Source organism: Enoplosus armatus, chromosome 18 (genome assembly GCF_043641665.1).
Source record: "Enoplosus armatus isolate fEnoArm2 chromosome 18, fEnoArm2.hap1, whole genome shotgun sequence".
NCBI lineage: Eukaryota > Metazoa > Chordata > Actinopteri > Centrarchiformes > Enoplosidae > Enoplosus > Enoplosus armatus.
The window spans coordinates 17,440,978-17,454,627 of record NC_092197.1 but is presented as its reverse complement, the minus strand read 5'-3'; the positions used below and the strand labels follow the sequence as shown (position 1 = coordinate 17,454,627).

General features: G+C 42.7%; 1 protein-coding gene across 1 annotated transcript in view; it reads left to right on the top strand.

Moving 5' to 3' along the window:
• The first annotated feature begins 2,283 nt into the window (after window positions 1-2,283).
• Window positions 2,284-13,650, top strand: part of whrna (whirlin a) — a 117,813-nt gene continuing 106,446 nt past the window's right edge. Inside the window, exon 1 of the mRNA XM_070924836.1 lies at window positions 2,284-3,027. Coding sequence (XP_070780937.1) covers window positions 2,284-3,027 — 744 coding nt within the window. The remainder of the gene's footprint in view (window positions 3,028-13,650) is intronic.

Below are 13,650 nucleotides of genomic sequence, written 5' to 3'. Positions count from 1 at the left end.
GGTTGCCTCAGTGCACAGGGCTTCATTTGCAGTTGATACCGTCACCGTTTTGCACATGTGATTGATCACTCGGGCAACTGAGTTCACTTCCACTTTGCCCCTTTTGGCTACAGCTCGAGGACTCATGGATCAGGGATGGCAGTGGCTGGAAGTCAGGCAAAGACTGATGTCTGTCCAGAGAAAGAAATGACCAGAGTAATATAAAAAAAAAAAAAATAGTAGTGTAGTGGTACTGAATGGATGATATATAGTACTGTAATGCTGCACCTTTACAATGTGGGATGTAAGATTGCAAAAACAGGGAATTCATCACAAAAAAGGAATGGACAGTTATCTCAGTGCAGTGAAACTTGCTACAAGTTGACATGCAGAGCGCCAAAAAAGCTGAAACTGTCTGGCATCAGATGACCGTTAAGCCCGCAAATAATATTACAAGTTGTTCTGATGCCTGTTAAAGAAAGACTGAAGTAGTAGTGCGTGCCATGCGACCCACTATTGCAGCAGTGTTGGTGATTGTTTAGGTGATGCCTGAGTTGAAGCCCTTGTGCAAGTTTATTTGTTATTACCCTGCAAGCAAATTAGAATATCAAGTGTTTGTAAGCTTTCAAGTGATGCTTACTGATCAACATGAGAGTTCAATGTTGGAAAATTATAGAAAATCTAGATCTCAAATATTCTTACGTGTGCTTCATAAAGTGTACAGCTGCATTGGGCTCCATGGCCACCAGGAGGCCCTATGCAGGGAAATTTAATGGGAAAAATCCACTTAAGTTGCCTTTTTCTTTACTGGTTTAATATATAACTTTACATAAAATGGAAAGTAAACCCTTTGGTTACCGTTAATTTTCCAAAAATGCTGGGTTGTCTCTGTCATGCAAAATGCATAAAATTAACGTCTCTTCCGATGAATGTAGTGTTTGATAGATGCTAACCAGTTGCCCTTTGGGAGAAAATGTACCTTCTTCACAGAAGGCATTTTGACATGTGAGTGATCTATCAAGCTGCTTCAGTTTCAGGCTCACTGTCACACTCTGAGACACTTGAATAGAACAAAGCCACCGTTGAAGTTATTAGTAACACCTGTTTCTACTACGACAAGTTAAAAAAAACAGGTCAATTGGCAATGATTTTGTGTTGTTTTTCTCTTTTGTTTTGTTCCACGGTGTGCACTCTGCCACTTTGGGGGAAACTCCCTAGAGGTCTGCTCTGTCAAGTGGCAACAAGCACAGCCAGACGCAGGCTACTATAATGTCCAATTAGAGTCCTGTTTAGTGACTTATTGGCTGCGGAAGTGCCACGAGCATGGGGTAACGAGCGCGTGTTGTTGGTCGTAAGCAACGCACCGGCTGCACGAGGCTGCGTCACTTCCTGACAGAGGACGGTCACAGAGAGAGAGAGGGGGGGGGGCCGCCAGTCTGCGCGCTCTGTCGCTGTAGTAACGTCTGGGAAGCGGAGACACCGAGCAGCAGGTCACCGCAACACTGCAAACCGGGGACGGATATAAAACAAGAGCAGCCAACAAACGGCGGCAGCACACGCCGCTCGGTCCGCGTTAGATATATATTATTTTGTGAACTTGACGTCGTTTCTAAAAAAAAAAAAAAACCCCGAGGACCTGAGCGGGATAGTGTGAACTCACCGGGGCGCCTGAAGCGGGAGCGGGAGCACAAAAATAACTTTTTTTTTTTAATTTTCTTTTTCTTAGTCGGAGGAGGTAGCCTCTCTTTCTGAGTTGGACCAAGCACACGGCCGTTTTAAGTTCTGGTGTTGTATTCCGCCGTGTGGAGCGGTTGGCGGTGAGGCGGACACCAGAGAAGCGGCGGCTCGGCGGCCACCTGACCTCCTGGAAAATAAGACCGCAGCTAATGACACGCAGGCGGGGATCCTTACGTGGCTCATTACTAAGCTCTCTGGCGGAGCGGGACGAGTTTTCCGCGAGGCTGTTGCATGCCCGGTCGTGACGCACCCTTTCACACGGGAAGTTTGCAGAATCCAATTACTGATATCTAAATGATGGTAAGTGCTAATTAATTTGTGTCAACTGTGAAATTGAATTAGTTGGACTTAATTGCCCGTTGAAGTTGCCCCTTTCATCGCTCTATCCAGCAAATTGCGAGTAATAAGTGGATCATCTGTCAGAGCCAGACAGCATGGATATAACCGGAGTGCACGTCCTCCAGCGGTCGTGATGCCAAGCGCCGGTCTAATCCCGTGCCACCAGTCCGTAATGCCTGCTCTCTAACCCGCACCAGTGTGGCGCCGTGTCCCGGTCACACTGCCAGGATGAGCAGCACCGACCTGGAGCGCATGTCGCTCAGCTCCTCGGCCAACTCGGTGGCCTCCAGCGCGCGGACTCTGTCGGCCAACGTGAGGAAGCTGCACAACGCGCTCAACCTCCTGCTCAACGACTTCGAGAGGGAGCAGTTCATCCACTGCCTCAACGTCTACCACTCCAAACGCAACGTGTACGACCTGGTGCAGACCCTCAACGTCATCCTCAACGCGCCCAGCAAGCGGCAACTTCTGCCCATGCTGCGGTTGGTCATCCCGCGCTCCGACCAGCTTCTCTTCGAGCAGTACACCTCGGAGGGCCTCTACTTAAAATCGGATTTAGCTGCAAGCAACGGCAACGCCGAACCCCCGCCGGGCGACTTCCCAAGCGCCAGCCCGACTCCTCCTGGGCATTTCTCGCCAAACAACCCGCCTGAGTTCCAGGTGGCGTTGCGGGGCTCGCCGGACAGCTTCAGCACCAGCAGCGACGGGACAGCTCCCCTGGTGCCGCTGCTCGGGAGTAACTTTGTCCACGAGCCGCCGGGCGAGCTGCGGCAGGTCACCATGAAGCGGCACAAGAGCAACGAGGGCCTGGGCTTCAGCATCCGCGGCGGCTCGGAGCACGGGGTCGGCATCTATGTGTCCCTGGTGGAACCGGGGAGCCTGGCGGAGAAAGAGGGCCTCCGAATCGGTGACCAGATCATGAAAGTTAACGACAAAGTCTTCGACAAAGTCACTCACGCTGAAGCAGTGAAGGTAAGTCCCCCCCCCCCCCCCCCACTACAGTAGCTGTTACAGAACGCACGTTCATCTTTTCAGTACAGGGTATAAATACGCCCGCAGCAAGTCAGTGAACCGGCACGGATGTCGCAGTCATGGGAACTACTTGCACTGGCCTTGTCCTCTAAACCTACATCTCTTGTGTATAACAAGTTCATGCCTCATATGAATTATGAGTATGGCCTCTGTGTCTAAAAGTGACCTCTTTATTCCGATTTATTGAGGGGAGTTCATTTTGTTGGCTGGAGGCAGCTTTGGCTCATGGCTATTTGTTATATCAGCAAGTACTGTGTTGCAACAGCAGTGTAGTGTAAACTGTATAAGGACTACTACTTCTAGGAAGCATGCGTGTAACTAGACACCTTCGCAGCAGCTGGTGACCATAGAGGAGTGTGTGTTTGTGTGGAAGGAGCTGGAGGCCGGCCCCCAGTGCTCTGAAGCTATGAACTGAGAATAAAGACTGGGCTCGCTTTAGCCCATGTGCACTATTGTTAATGCCACTGGAGAGTAAAGAAAGCCTGTTAGCAAATGAAGTGATAAAAGAGCATGTCTGATTTGTGCACAGTGAAGATTGATTTAGGAGGGAACCTTGTGAGGTCCTTGGTTTTATGAGCCAAGCGAGCTGACCATGGTGCTGAAAATGCATCTTGGTGTTTTCCTGCTGCTTTTGCCTCCTTTGTTTTCACGCCACGCTTTTTCTGATCGATTTTGTGATTGTACTCATTCGTACCTATTTGCCCACGCTGTATATACTCATATCACAGGGATTCATAGTTCTTTAACAAGGTTCAAGTCAGTTTTAAAGCATCTGGAAAATTGCACTCATGGTCAATGCTTTTGCTCCTCATTGATTTTACTTCATGTTTTTTTGGTATTTCAGAAACTCGTACCCCAAAGCATCTTAACTGGATATTGCATGTACTCTATTGTAGCGTATGCCTGTTATTTGATGTCTATATTGTATTTATTCTTCTAGCAATGTTTTTATGCTTTGTCGAGGGCACATAAATTATAAAATAAAGGAGGAAGAAGACTTTGACTTCCACCTACTCAGGCAGCCCTGGCTTGCACTTACATTGATAGAAGAGTTATCAGTAAAAAAAAGAAACCCAATACTGCCTAGACAAAGAGAAAAAGCTACAAAAAGTGCCAGATATCTTTAAGCTGCTTTTTAGAACAGTGATTGTATGTCTGTAGTTTGGAAGGTCACCAGTTTGTTCCCTCCAACAGTCATGGATTATAGCTCAAATTAAGTTCTTTCTAACCTTCACTGATCTTGAAAAAGTCATCCACACTTTTATCTCCTCTCGTGTAATTCACTTTATGCAGGGCTCAACCATAAGGCAAGCCCCTACCTTCAGTAAATCCAAAATACCGCACATATAGGCTTTTAACTAATGCCAAGAGATGAGAACATTTTACCCCTGATTTTGCCTTTATTAACTGGTTGCCTGTGTGGTTTAGAATACATTTATACATTACAGATTCAAGGTCCCTGATACAATAATAGATAAATATATTTATCTCCTACATATCCTCTGGTGGACTGTGCCTTTATGGTGACTTGGTAACTTAAAGTGCTTCATCTGTCCTAACAGAGTGTCTCTGAGGAAGAAGCATAGCCACCATGTGTTAATTCATAGTTTCCTGTTGATGTGACCAGTGACGATGTATGTCAGAGTGATGAGGTCATTGGTCTAATTTTGTGTTAGCAGTTTCTCTACGTCTGCTCTACAGACTAAATTCTTTCATAAGACTGCAGCAGAACGGCTCTGCACCTCATATTGAACGTGATCTCAAATTGCTTCACATAGAATACTAATGACATGATTAACCGTCCACGTTTTTTCCAATCAATTTTCTCCACGTTTAAAGTTGTCTCTCATCTGTGGAGCGAAGGCCATTGATTGCCATTACTGTAAAAGAACAATCTCTTTGTACATAGTATTCCTTCGTTTTCTTTATTCACCCTTGTGTCATTGTGTCAGCAAATCCGTATTTCATGATTGTTCTGCCACTCTTTCTACCACTAAGCCCTCCGCAATGACTGTGGTATGTCACATGACTATGACTGCTACTAGTTACACTAGTAGCTTGCCCCTGCAGCTTGGCCTACCGCTGTCATTAGGCTGACAGGGCAGGCACACAGCCAACAGGAGAGCAGCCCTGTCTGAGATAAAATCCCCCTGGAGGTCATTAATGTTTAGTCTAAATGTTATTACAAGCTTTTAGAAATGCAATCATTTTAACCTTTTAAACTCTGCCAGTTCATCTTTACATGTTGTCCAGCCAAACATTGTATAAAGCAGCACAATGTTATACCAGAGATACCAGATCTGTATTTCTACCTGATGTCATAGCATCTTAGGTTTGAATATTTCACTCAATCTGAGCTAATCATATACCTTTTGTTAGTTGGAACACGCAGAAAATGGGGTGCGGTTTATAGTGTGAAAAGCTTTGTTAAACTTAAGCAAGAGGTTTACAGATATTTCTGTTAATTTCCACCTTGTTATACAACCCTTTTTCACTTAAGGGAATTGTAGACAAACTATTGAGCTGTTGATTGATTGTAAAAGCACTTACTCCTTGTTTAAACAGCCTAAATACTGAATTTAATCAATAATTGGATCAGTATAACCCAGTCCTTATATGGCAAACCACAACACTGTGAATGATTATATACTATTTCAACAATTATGTATGTACATTTAAAATGTATTTCATTTTTTCAATAATTTTATTCATTATAGTTTCTTACTTAAATCACCTAACAGCATTACAACATTCTTTATTCTCAAAATTTACAACCACATTATATAAAGCTACCAGCCAAGTCTGAAAACAGCTCAGTGTGGTTAAGCGTCTGGCACATTTGACAGATGGAATGTCACCTTTTGAATAAGCTGCTGTCTGGACACTCTTGATAAATCCAGTTGCGACAGAAATCACATCTGATCCAGTCTCCTCACCTTGAACTGAACTCAGCTCCCACAGAGTATCCATATTCAAAGATCCACTCATCAGTATTTTTTTGTTTTTGATAATTCTTTTTTATTTCTCAGTAGTCACAGTATATATTGCAGTTTTCCCCAACATCACAGGGATTTGTACAAAAACACAATAGAAGTAACACAAGTAAATAACAGTAACATTAATAGCAAAAGTTATAATATATAAATAACATATATATATATATATAAGTACAATTTAAGGTACACAAATAGAGTGCAAAATAATGATTAACCATCCCTATCCCACACACGCACACACACACACTTTCATGCAACTGTGGCTGGGGTGTGATCACACACCTAAAATAAATACAGAATCAACAGGAAAAAAAGAGGGAAAAACCTAACAAACAAACATACATAGCCAGGCAGGTACATACTGGGATTAATCGGAGGGCAAGCGGTGCAACACATTAAAATGGGTTATAACGGGCTGCCATGTAGGAAAATGTTTGTCCCTTCAACCTCTCATAGTATATTTTATTTTCTCAAGTTTGAGCAAGAACATAACATCTTTAAGCCATTGGGATGTAGAAGGACTCTTGGCAGAGTTCCAATGTAATAGTATGATTCGTCTGGCTATGAGAGACTTATACCTGTTTTTGTGTAGAGTTAAGAGCAAGTGTTCCCTTAGGGGTTCCAAAAATTGCTATCAGTGGACATGGTTGCAGGTTGAGGTTGAATACTGAGGACATCGTTTTAAAAAAAACCTTCCCAATAGTTGTGTAGTGCTGGACATAGAAATTGACATTGACATTGCAGGGAGTGTTATGACATCTACTGCATTTATCTACAACATCTGGATACATGAGCCCTCTGCATACCTTAAGTTGTATGAGGCTGAGTTGAGCACAGGATGTGGAGGCGTGCACTCCGTCTGTAGCCGCCTCCCACCACGTGCTATTTAACTCCATCTCCAGCTCCTGTTCCCATTTAGGTTTTGCTTTAATTGTACCACTATGTTTAAATGACATGAGGGAGTTATACATTTTAGAAATTGATGCTCTTTGATGTAGTTTCTAATCAGTATTTTTTTTTACATGAATGTCCAATCAAATGCTTGTGTGTAACATGAAATAGGTCTTATTGATGAACCCAAAGAGAGTTATCACTCTGCTGCTCCGCAAAGCTTTGATTGTGAGATCAGTCTCTCAGCAATCAGCTGTCTTCAGCAAACAAGTTCTGATAAACCCACCATGCTTTGTCTTCCCAGCACCGAACAGCAGAAAGACGGTTAAAATGTCTAGATTGAGAAGAAAGTGGAGCATCTAGCAGCTAATGAGCCAGATATTTTTCTCAGGAGTTGATGGACTAAAAATGGAGAGTGAATATTAAACTTTCATTTGTCAGATGGACTGAAATGTGACTCCAAAATAACGATAATGTCGATCCTTCACTGCTGGATGTGTAAAAAAACTGGCTAGGAGTTGTATTAGCCAAAAAATAAGGATTAATGCAACTTTAAAATACAGTACCTCCCAACCTGATCTGATTATTTAAAAAAAAGTGTAGCTTGAGTTTTGATTCTGTCAGTTACAGTATTGCTCATTTGCTCAGCCAGAAAGTCACTTAACTTTACCACCAACGCACACGCAAATAACAAATCACTGATTCCTCACAAACAACACGGTTGGTTTTAAATAAGTCTTTGCAACTTATTTTGTTTCCCGCACATTTCTCATTCACAGTGTCTCTCCCCGCTGTGTACCTCTACTTAGGCTTAATGCGCTCCACTTTAGCAAACCTGTGTTGCCTGATAGGTTCAGGGATGGCCTCTGAAAGCTGGTAGATTGTTGTTTGGCCCAGGGGACGAGTCAAGGGCTTACAGCTGTATTTCTTTCTGTCTCTGACTCTGTCCTCTTCCTAAGAGCCTGCCTTGGCCCCGGTCCCTAGACTCACTGCCAAGGTTAGCTACCCAGTCAGCATTTAGGCTTTTATTTACCATCTCCTCTGTGGTGTGTCGTACAGTGAGGGGATGTGATTTGATAGGAATAGGGACATAAATCGGAGCCAGAGCCATGACAACACCAAGACAAGCAGCCTTGTCTCGCCATCAGCCATGGACTACCTGTCTTTCTGACTTTTTATTCTGATTGGGCTCGAGTCTGAGGAGGGTGTTGGAGGGAGAAACAAGAAAAATGGTCTTGAACCCTGTCCACAGGAATTCCAAGAAATACTGTAGTTTGGTATCTTTGCGGCAGTTTATGCTATGACAGCAAAGGGACCAGAGGGAGAGGGGATTAAAAAAAAAAAAGATGAAGACTTGGCCGGTCTAAATTCACTCGGTCGACACCTGGGCCGCTGCCCGGCACATTGACATGCAAAGACTTGGCTACCAGTCAGAGAAATGGGAGCTGAGTGGCCTGGAGCAGCACTGCAGACTGCTAATGGTTGGTGTGTTGATTAGATGGTGGGAGGCAGATAGAAATCTCGTTATACTTGAGGACGGTATCAATTGATTCATAGCTTGGAGCTGATTCTGCGGACGTGACGGAGTTTAGTCTTGCCCGATGTTGTCAACATTCAGACCTGCAGCAGTGCTTGCTGTTGAGGGTTTGCAGTTACTTAGCCCAAAACTTGACAGAAATACCCCAATATTTCTGTTTTCAATTGCTGCACATGAACAGCAGCAGAATCACTTTGCATGTTATTATCCAATGGTCAGAATTTACACCTCACCACTGCATATTATTTAAACTTTAGGGACCCACCGCAATGGCATCTTTGCTTCCATAATGTGATGTGTTACAAAACACAGTCAGATCATTCCAAACTGTAAACCAATTGAATGTCAACTGAAGAGTTTGTTTGATTTTGATAGGAGGGCCACAAAGTAGGGGTTATTCTTGGTAATTGCCATCTTCGGTGTCAAAGTCAGACTGCCACAATCCACTCCAAACTCCTCCCTAAAAGGTTTTGTGTGATGATAACATCTCGTGACTTCCGCCTTTGCTTTAGAGACAAAGTTATCATTCGCAGAACCAGATGTCGCCTGTAAGGACAAGCTCAGAGAAGAGTCACTCTTCACCGTTCCAAGAAGTTAACATTCATTTTCTCTGCTTGTTCAGTGACTTCTGACCAGGCTGTACAAGAAGCTTAAATGCAGAGAAAAAAGTGAGGGTTGTATTATATTTGAGGAAGTGTCCGAGTTAGCCTTGTTTAACCTCTGCAAGCTTCTGACAGCTCGTTCAACGTGTTTGGCTACCTCGGGGGAAATAAATTCCAGATGAGTAAAAACAAGCCCAAAGCATCTCCCGACGTCTTCACTGCAGAGACGGAGCAGGGACTGAATCATCCGTCAAGCTGCCAAGAATGACTGCTCTTGCAGAATGTCATGATGAGGAAAAGCTGAAAAATGCAAACAGTCAAGAGAAAATGATTCTAGAGCCTGACAGGGGAAGGTGTGAGTGCTGTATGTGACTGACAAAGCAAGCGACACAAATGTGGGATTTAAGTCCTGCCTTAATGGAAGTATTTCATTTCACTTTTAGAAGAGAAAAGACTTCAAAGATGAGGACTCTCTTTTAGTATCTCGGGGGAAACTTTCCCAACAGCACTAGCTTGTAGTCTAATGAAAAACTTAAAATATGTGTGTATTGGCTTTTCTTGAGCATAAATTTAAAAGTTCTATGAATTATGTGACATGTTAAACTGAGTTCTGGGCTCTGATTCTGCATCCAACCCAGCAGCGGTTACAGCTCAGACCACTTGTCATGTGTGGTAGCCTCTGTGTGTGCATCTGGCAGTGTGAAGACACACTGAACTGAAGGCTGCTGTCGCTGATTAAGCACCACGGTGAGCAGCCTGTCGCAAATGAAGTACAGTGCCTTTAGGCCTGGCTTTTGGGCTTGTGTTTATGTAATTGTGTTGGTATGTATCTAATAACACTGAGCGGCAGATTTGTCTACCAAGTCATCAAAAAAGTTTGAAAGTGCATCTCTTTGTAAACATTGGAGTGATTGTTGCCTAAAGGCTCCACAGTAAACAGCACAAATGTCACGCTGGTGAAATCACAGCAAAGGTGAATCGTTTCTGTTCTCTCCTCACGCCCAGCTCTCTCTCCTCTTAACATGCCCTTAAGCAAGACACTTGACCTTTAACTGATCAAGGGGCAAACAGTGGAGGATCTGCTGTCTTCTGGCCAGTTTCCTGCTGTGATGTGAGTCACTGAATATGAAGGAGAGCATTGCTAACAAAAAAAGGATGCTTGCTCAAATTTGCTTGCTCTGATGCTCCTGGATAAAAAAACCCGAATGCTTAATAAATAGACCAAACAAGTAGATAACTTGTTTTTTTGGCCTCTTTCTGCCATGGCTCCATTTATTACAGTCTCTGAAAGCCCATTGGTTTACATAACCACTTCTCCAGGGTTTCAGATGGCATTTTATATCACAAGAGGCTCATTTAGTGGTGAACATGTGCACTCATACAAATAATTTATGTGTGCTTGCTATGCTCTGGTTTGTATGAAAGATGCACCTTCTACTGTTAGCGGCTCTAGAAGAATGCAGTCACTATTAGAAAACTCACCTCCGTCTTACAGCGAATACATTGAGGTGTGTATAAGCTGTTTTCATGATGAAATGAATGGACCTTTGGCTGGCTCTCAAATGTTGTTGACAAGGTTTGTGGGGTTATGTAAGTAACCTTTTTTTTTTTTGTTAATCTCAGCACTTGTTGCTTCAGCCACACCGGGTTTATTTGTTAGATTTGGCTTTTTTCTTTTTTTAAACGCTGGCAGTATTAATTAGCATTGATTTTGCAGTGCTGCAAAGACACAAAACACAACAGCAAAAGGATCAAGGCCATTATCTGCCTGAGTGTCATTAATAAAAAGCGCCCTCCCATATCCAATAAAGGCAAAAAATATCTTAAAAAAAAAAAATTACTCCAGCAACGACAAAAAGCCTATAATGCCATATACTCAGTTTTCAGTGTGAATTAGTCAAGGGAAGTTTTATTTAAGAGCCTTTTCATTTCATTCATCTGTCATAATTAATTTAATAGCAGTTCATTCAGTTTCATTGCGGTACATAATCTCAGTTTCAGTTATATCTCAAGACAGCATATTTCATTTGTTTCATCTTGTAATAGTTCCCATATCATTTATTTTTCTTGAATTGGTTTTCTAATTTTCCTAATGATTATTTCTCAGAATACAAATGTTCTTCGAGCAGGACCACCATCTAAACTGGCATAAACGCTGCCTTTGCAGTTACTACAGTTTTCCTAGTGACCGTACAAATGTGTGGTTAGTTTTGTTGTCACTGCAAATTCCTTCCTGTTTGTTTTGAATGACCAACTCATCTCCATGGACACATTTTGACATATAACATTGTACGCCTTGTAGTCAGTGATTGGAGCTCTTCAAAAATTGCCCTTGTGGTTCCCTTGAGCAAGACACTTAGCACCTTTCTGCTCCATTGGCCAACAGTTATTTGGCCACCGGCTTGTTCTGGCCAGCCTCCAGTTGCGACTGTGTGTGGCTTGTGAGTATGAACCGAGTCATGGCTGAAGTTTTGGAGAGTCAGCGCTTATTCTTCTTAAATTTTTGGCAGCTTGAACTCTCTGCCTCAAGGACAGAAGGAAACTTCTATCAACTGCATGGATCCAGTCCTGTGGTATGAGACACTGGACCAAAGGGACAGACTTTAATCTAAACAATGCCTCCTTTTCTGTGTTGTGTTCCCTGTAGTTTAAAATAACATGTCGAACCGTACCATATTCGCAAAGCTCGGTTGGAGGCTTTCCTACAATATCAAAATATTTATCCAACCCACAGATGTCCACTTTTTTTTTTTTTTTACCAAAACCTGGACAGAAAGTACGTCTTCCCCTCATTCTTTTGCTCACATCATTTACCTCTACATTTGAGACCACATTGCTTTCTCACAGAAAAGTGTTTTATTCAGTTCAGGTAGGCAGCGAGCAACTCCTTAAAGTGTAGGAATGCAAGTCTGTCAAGCATTTAATCAGGACGGAGGGTGGAAGAGATTGAGTGCTGGTTAGATGCTTTGGCTGCAGTATAAGGAGTTGGCAGGGGGAAAAGAAAATGGAGGGAAAGGAAGCAGAAACAGGATGGATGGAAGGAACAAAGTTAATTGCATGGAACATGATCATTTTTCATGTGATTTCTGCTTACATTGGCCGTATTGTGATAAATATTGATATTGAAAAAAATCTTATTTATCTTATAATATATAATGATTGATTTTAACAGTATTGTCCAGCTTTTCCAGCAAATATAATGCCTCAAAGTGTAGTGTAGCTCCTTAGTTCTATTCCTCTATGTAATTATCATGTGATATATTTATAAATTGCTTTAATTAAGTGGGCAGGGGCCAATTCTCCAAAAACCGGCTTTGTGTTGTGCAAGGGTTGATGTGAATACTGAGTGGGAGATGATGGAGACACGCTGAGAGGAGTTCTTCTTCAGGGGAGGAGATGATGTCATTTGCAGCATTTTTAAGATATAATCTTTCACACATGTTGATGATTTACCCGGCCGTTCTCTGTCTGCCTCCTTCATCCCTCTGAAATACTGTACGTTTGTTAGACCCACACTTTCACCTTCAGTTGTGTCTTTGACAGGCCATGCCCCATCCGTACACATGCCCCTTACTTTTTAGTGCAAGCTGACACGTGCACATAAAAACACACATATAGTTCTAGCCCCGTGAGCTGTTCCGGCACTAAATCATGATTAACTCTACCTCTTTCCCCTCCTTTGGTGTCAAATATCTCATCATTATGTCCATCTTTAGGCAGCATTTTTATTCTCCTCTGGTTGGCCCACCTGGGGTCCCTTAGACAGATTTGCTGCCAAAGTGACTCTATTGTAACGGTCTAATTGCTTTACAATGGAGCCGCCAAATGCTTCAGTTCACAGGGAAGGTGTCCCCAATCCATCACCTGGTCTCCACGGCACTAAGTCACCGGAAGCAGCCATTAATATCCGGTCAATGAGCTGAATCCCTCCATTTCTGGTCACTGCTGTTTGCAGGCAGGAAATGACTTATTCTATTAGTCCCTGCGGTGCTCTGAATTTAACAGACATCAGATTGTATTATTCAAGGCCTGTGGTGAAACCACAGTCACACCTCATATGAAAATGAAGTTGTTTGAATTTGTAGTATTAAGCAAACTGAAATGGCTATTGATAGACACTCATTTGTCAGTTTATTAGTACTTTAGCGAAAACGAATGCAGGCTAAAGCAACAGTCCTGTAGTAAAACCTTCACGAAGGTTCCAGTGTTCAGTTATTGTTGGAGGCTGTAGTTTGTGGTGCTGTTACTGTGATTTAGTTTACTCTCACTGGTATAGGACTGTTGTATTAGACAGCATTCATTTTAGCTAGGTGTACCTACAATAATAAACATTACATACAGCTATAATATCACTATATAGTAAATATTGTATAGCAATAGAACAACACCACAAACCGCTGACACAATTAGCTTCACATTTGCTGGGCTGTTGCATTAGATTTGCACTACATTATGCAGGTGGTCATTTTAATGCATCAAAAAGGTCTTTGTTGAAGTTGGCCTGAAGTCTGGGGGAAAAAAAACATAGTTACATTCC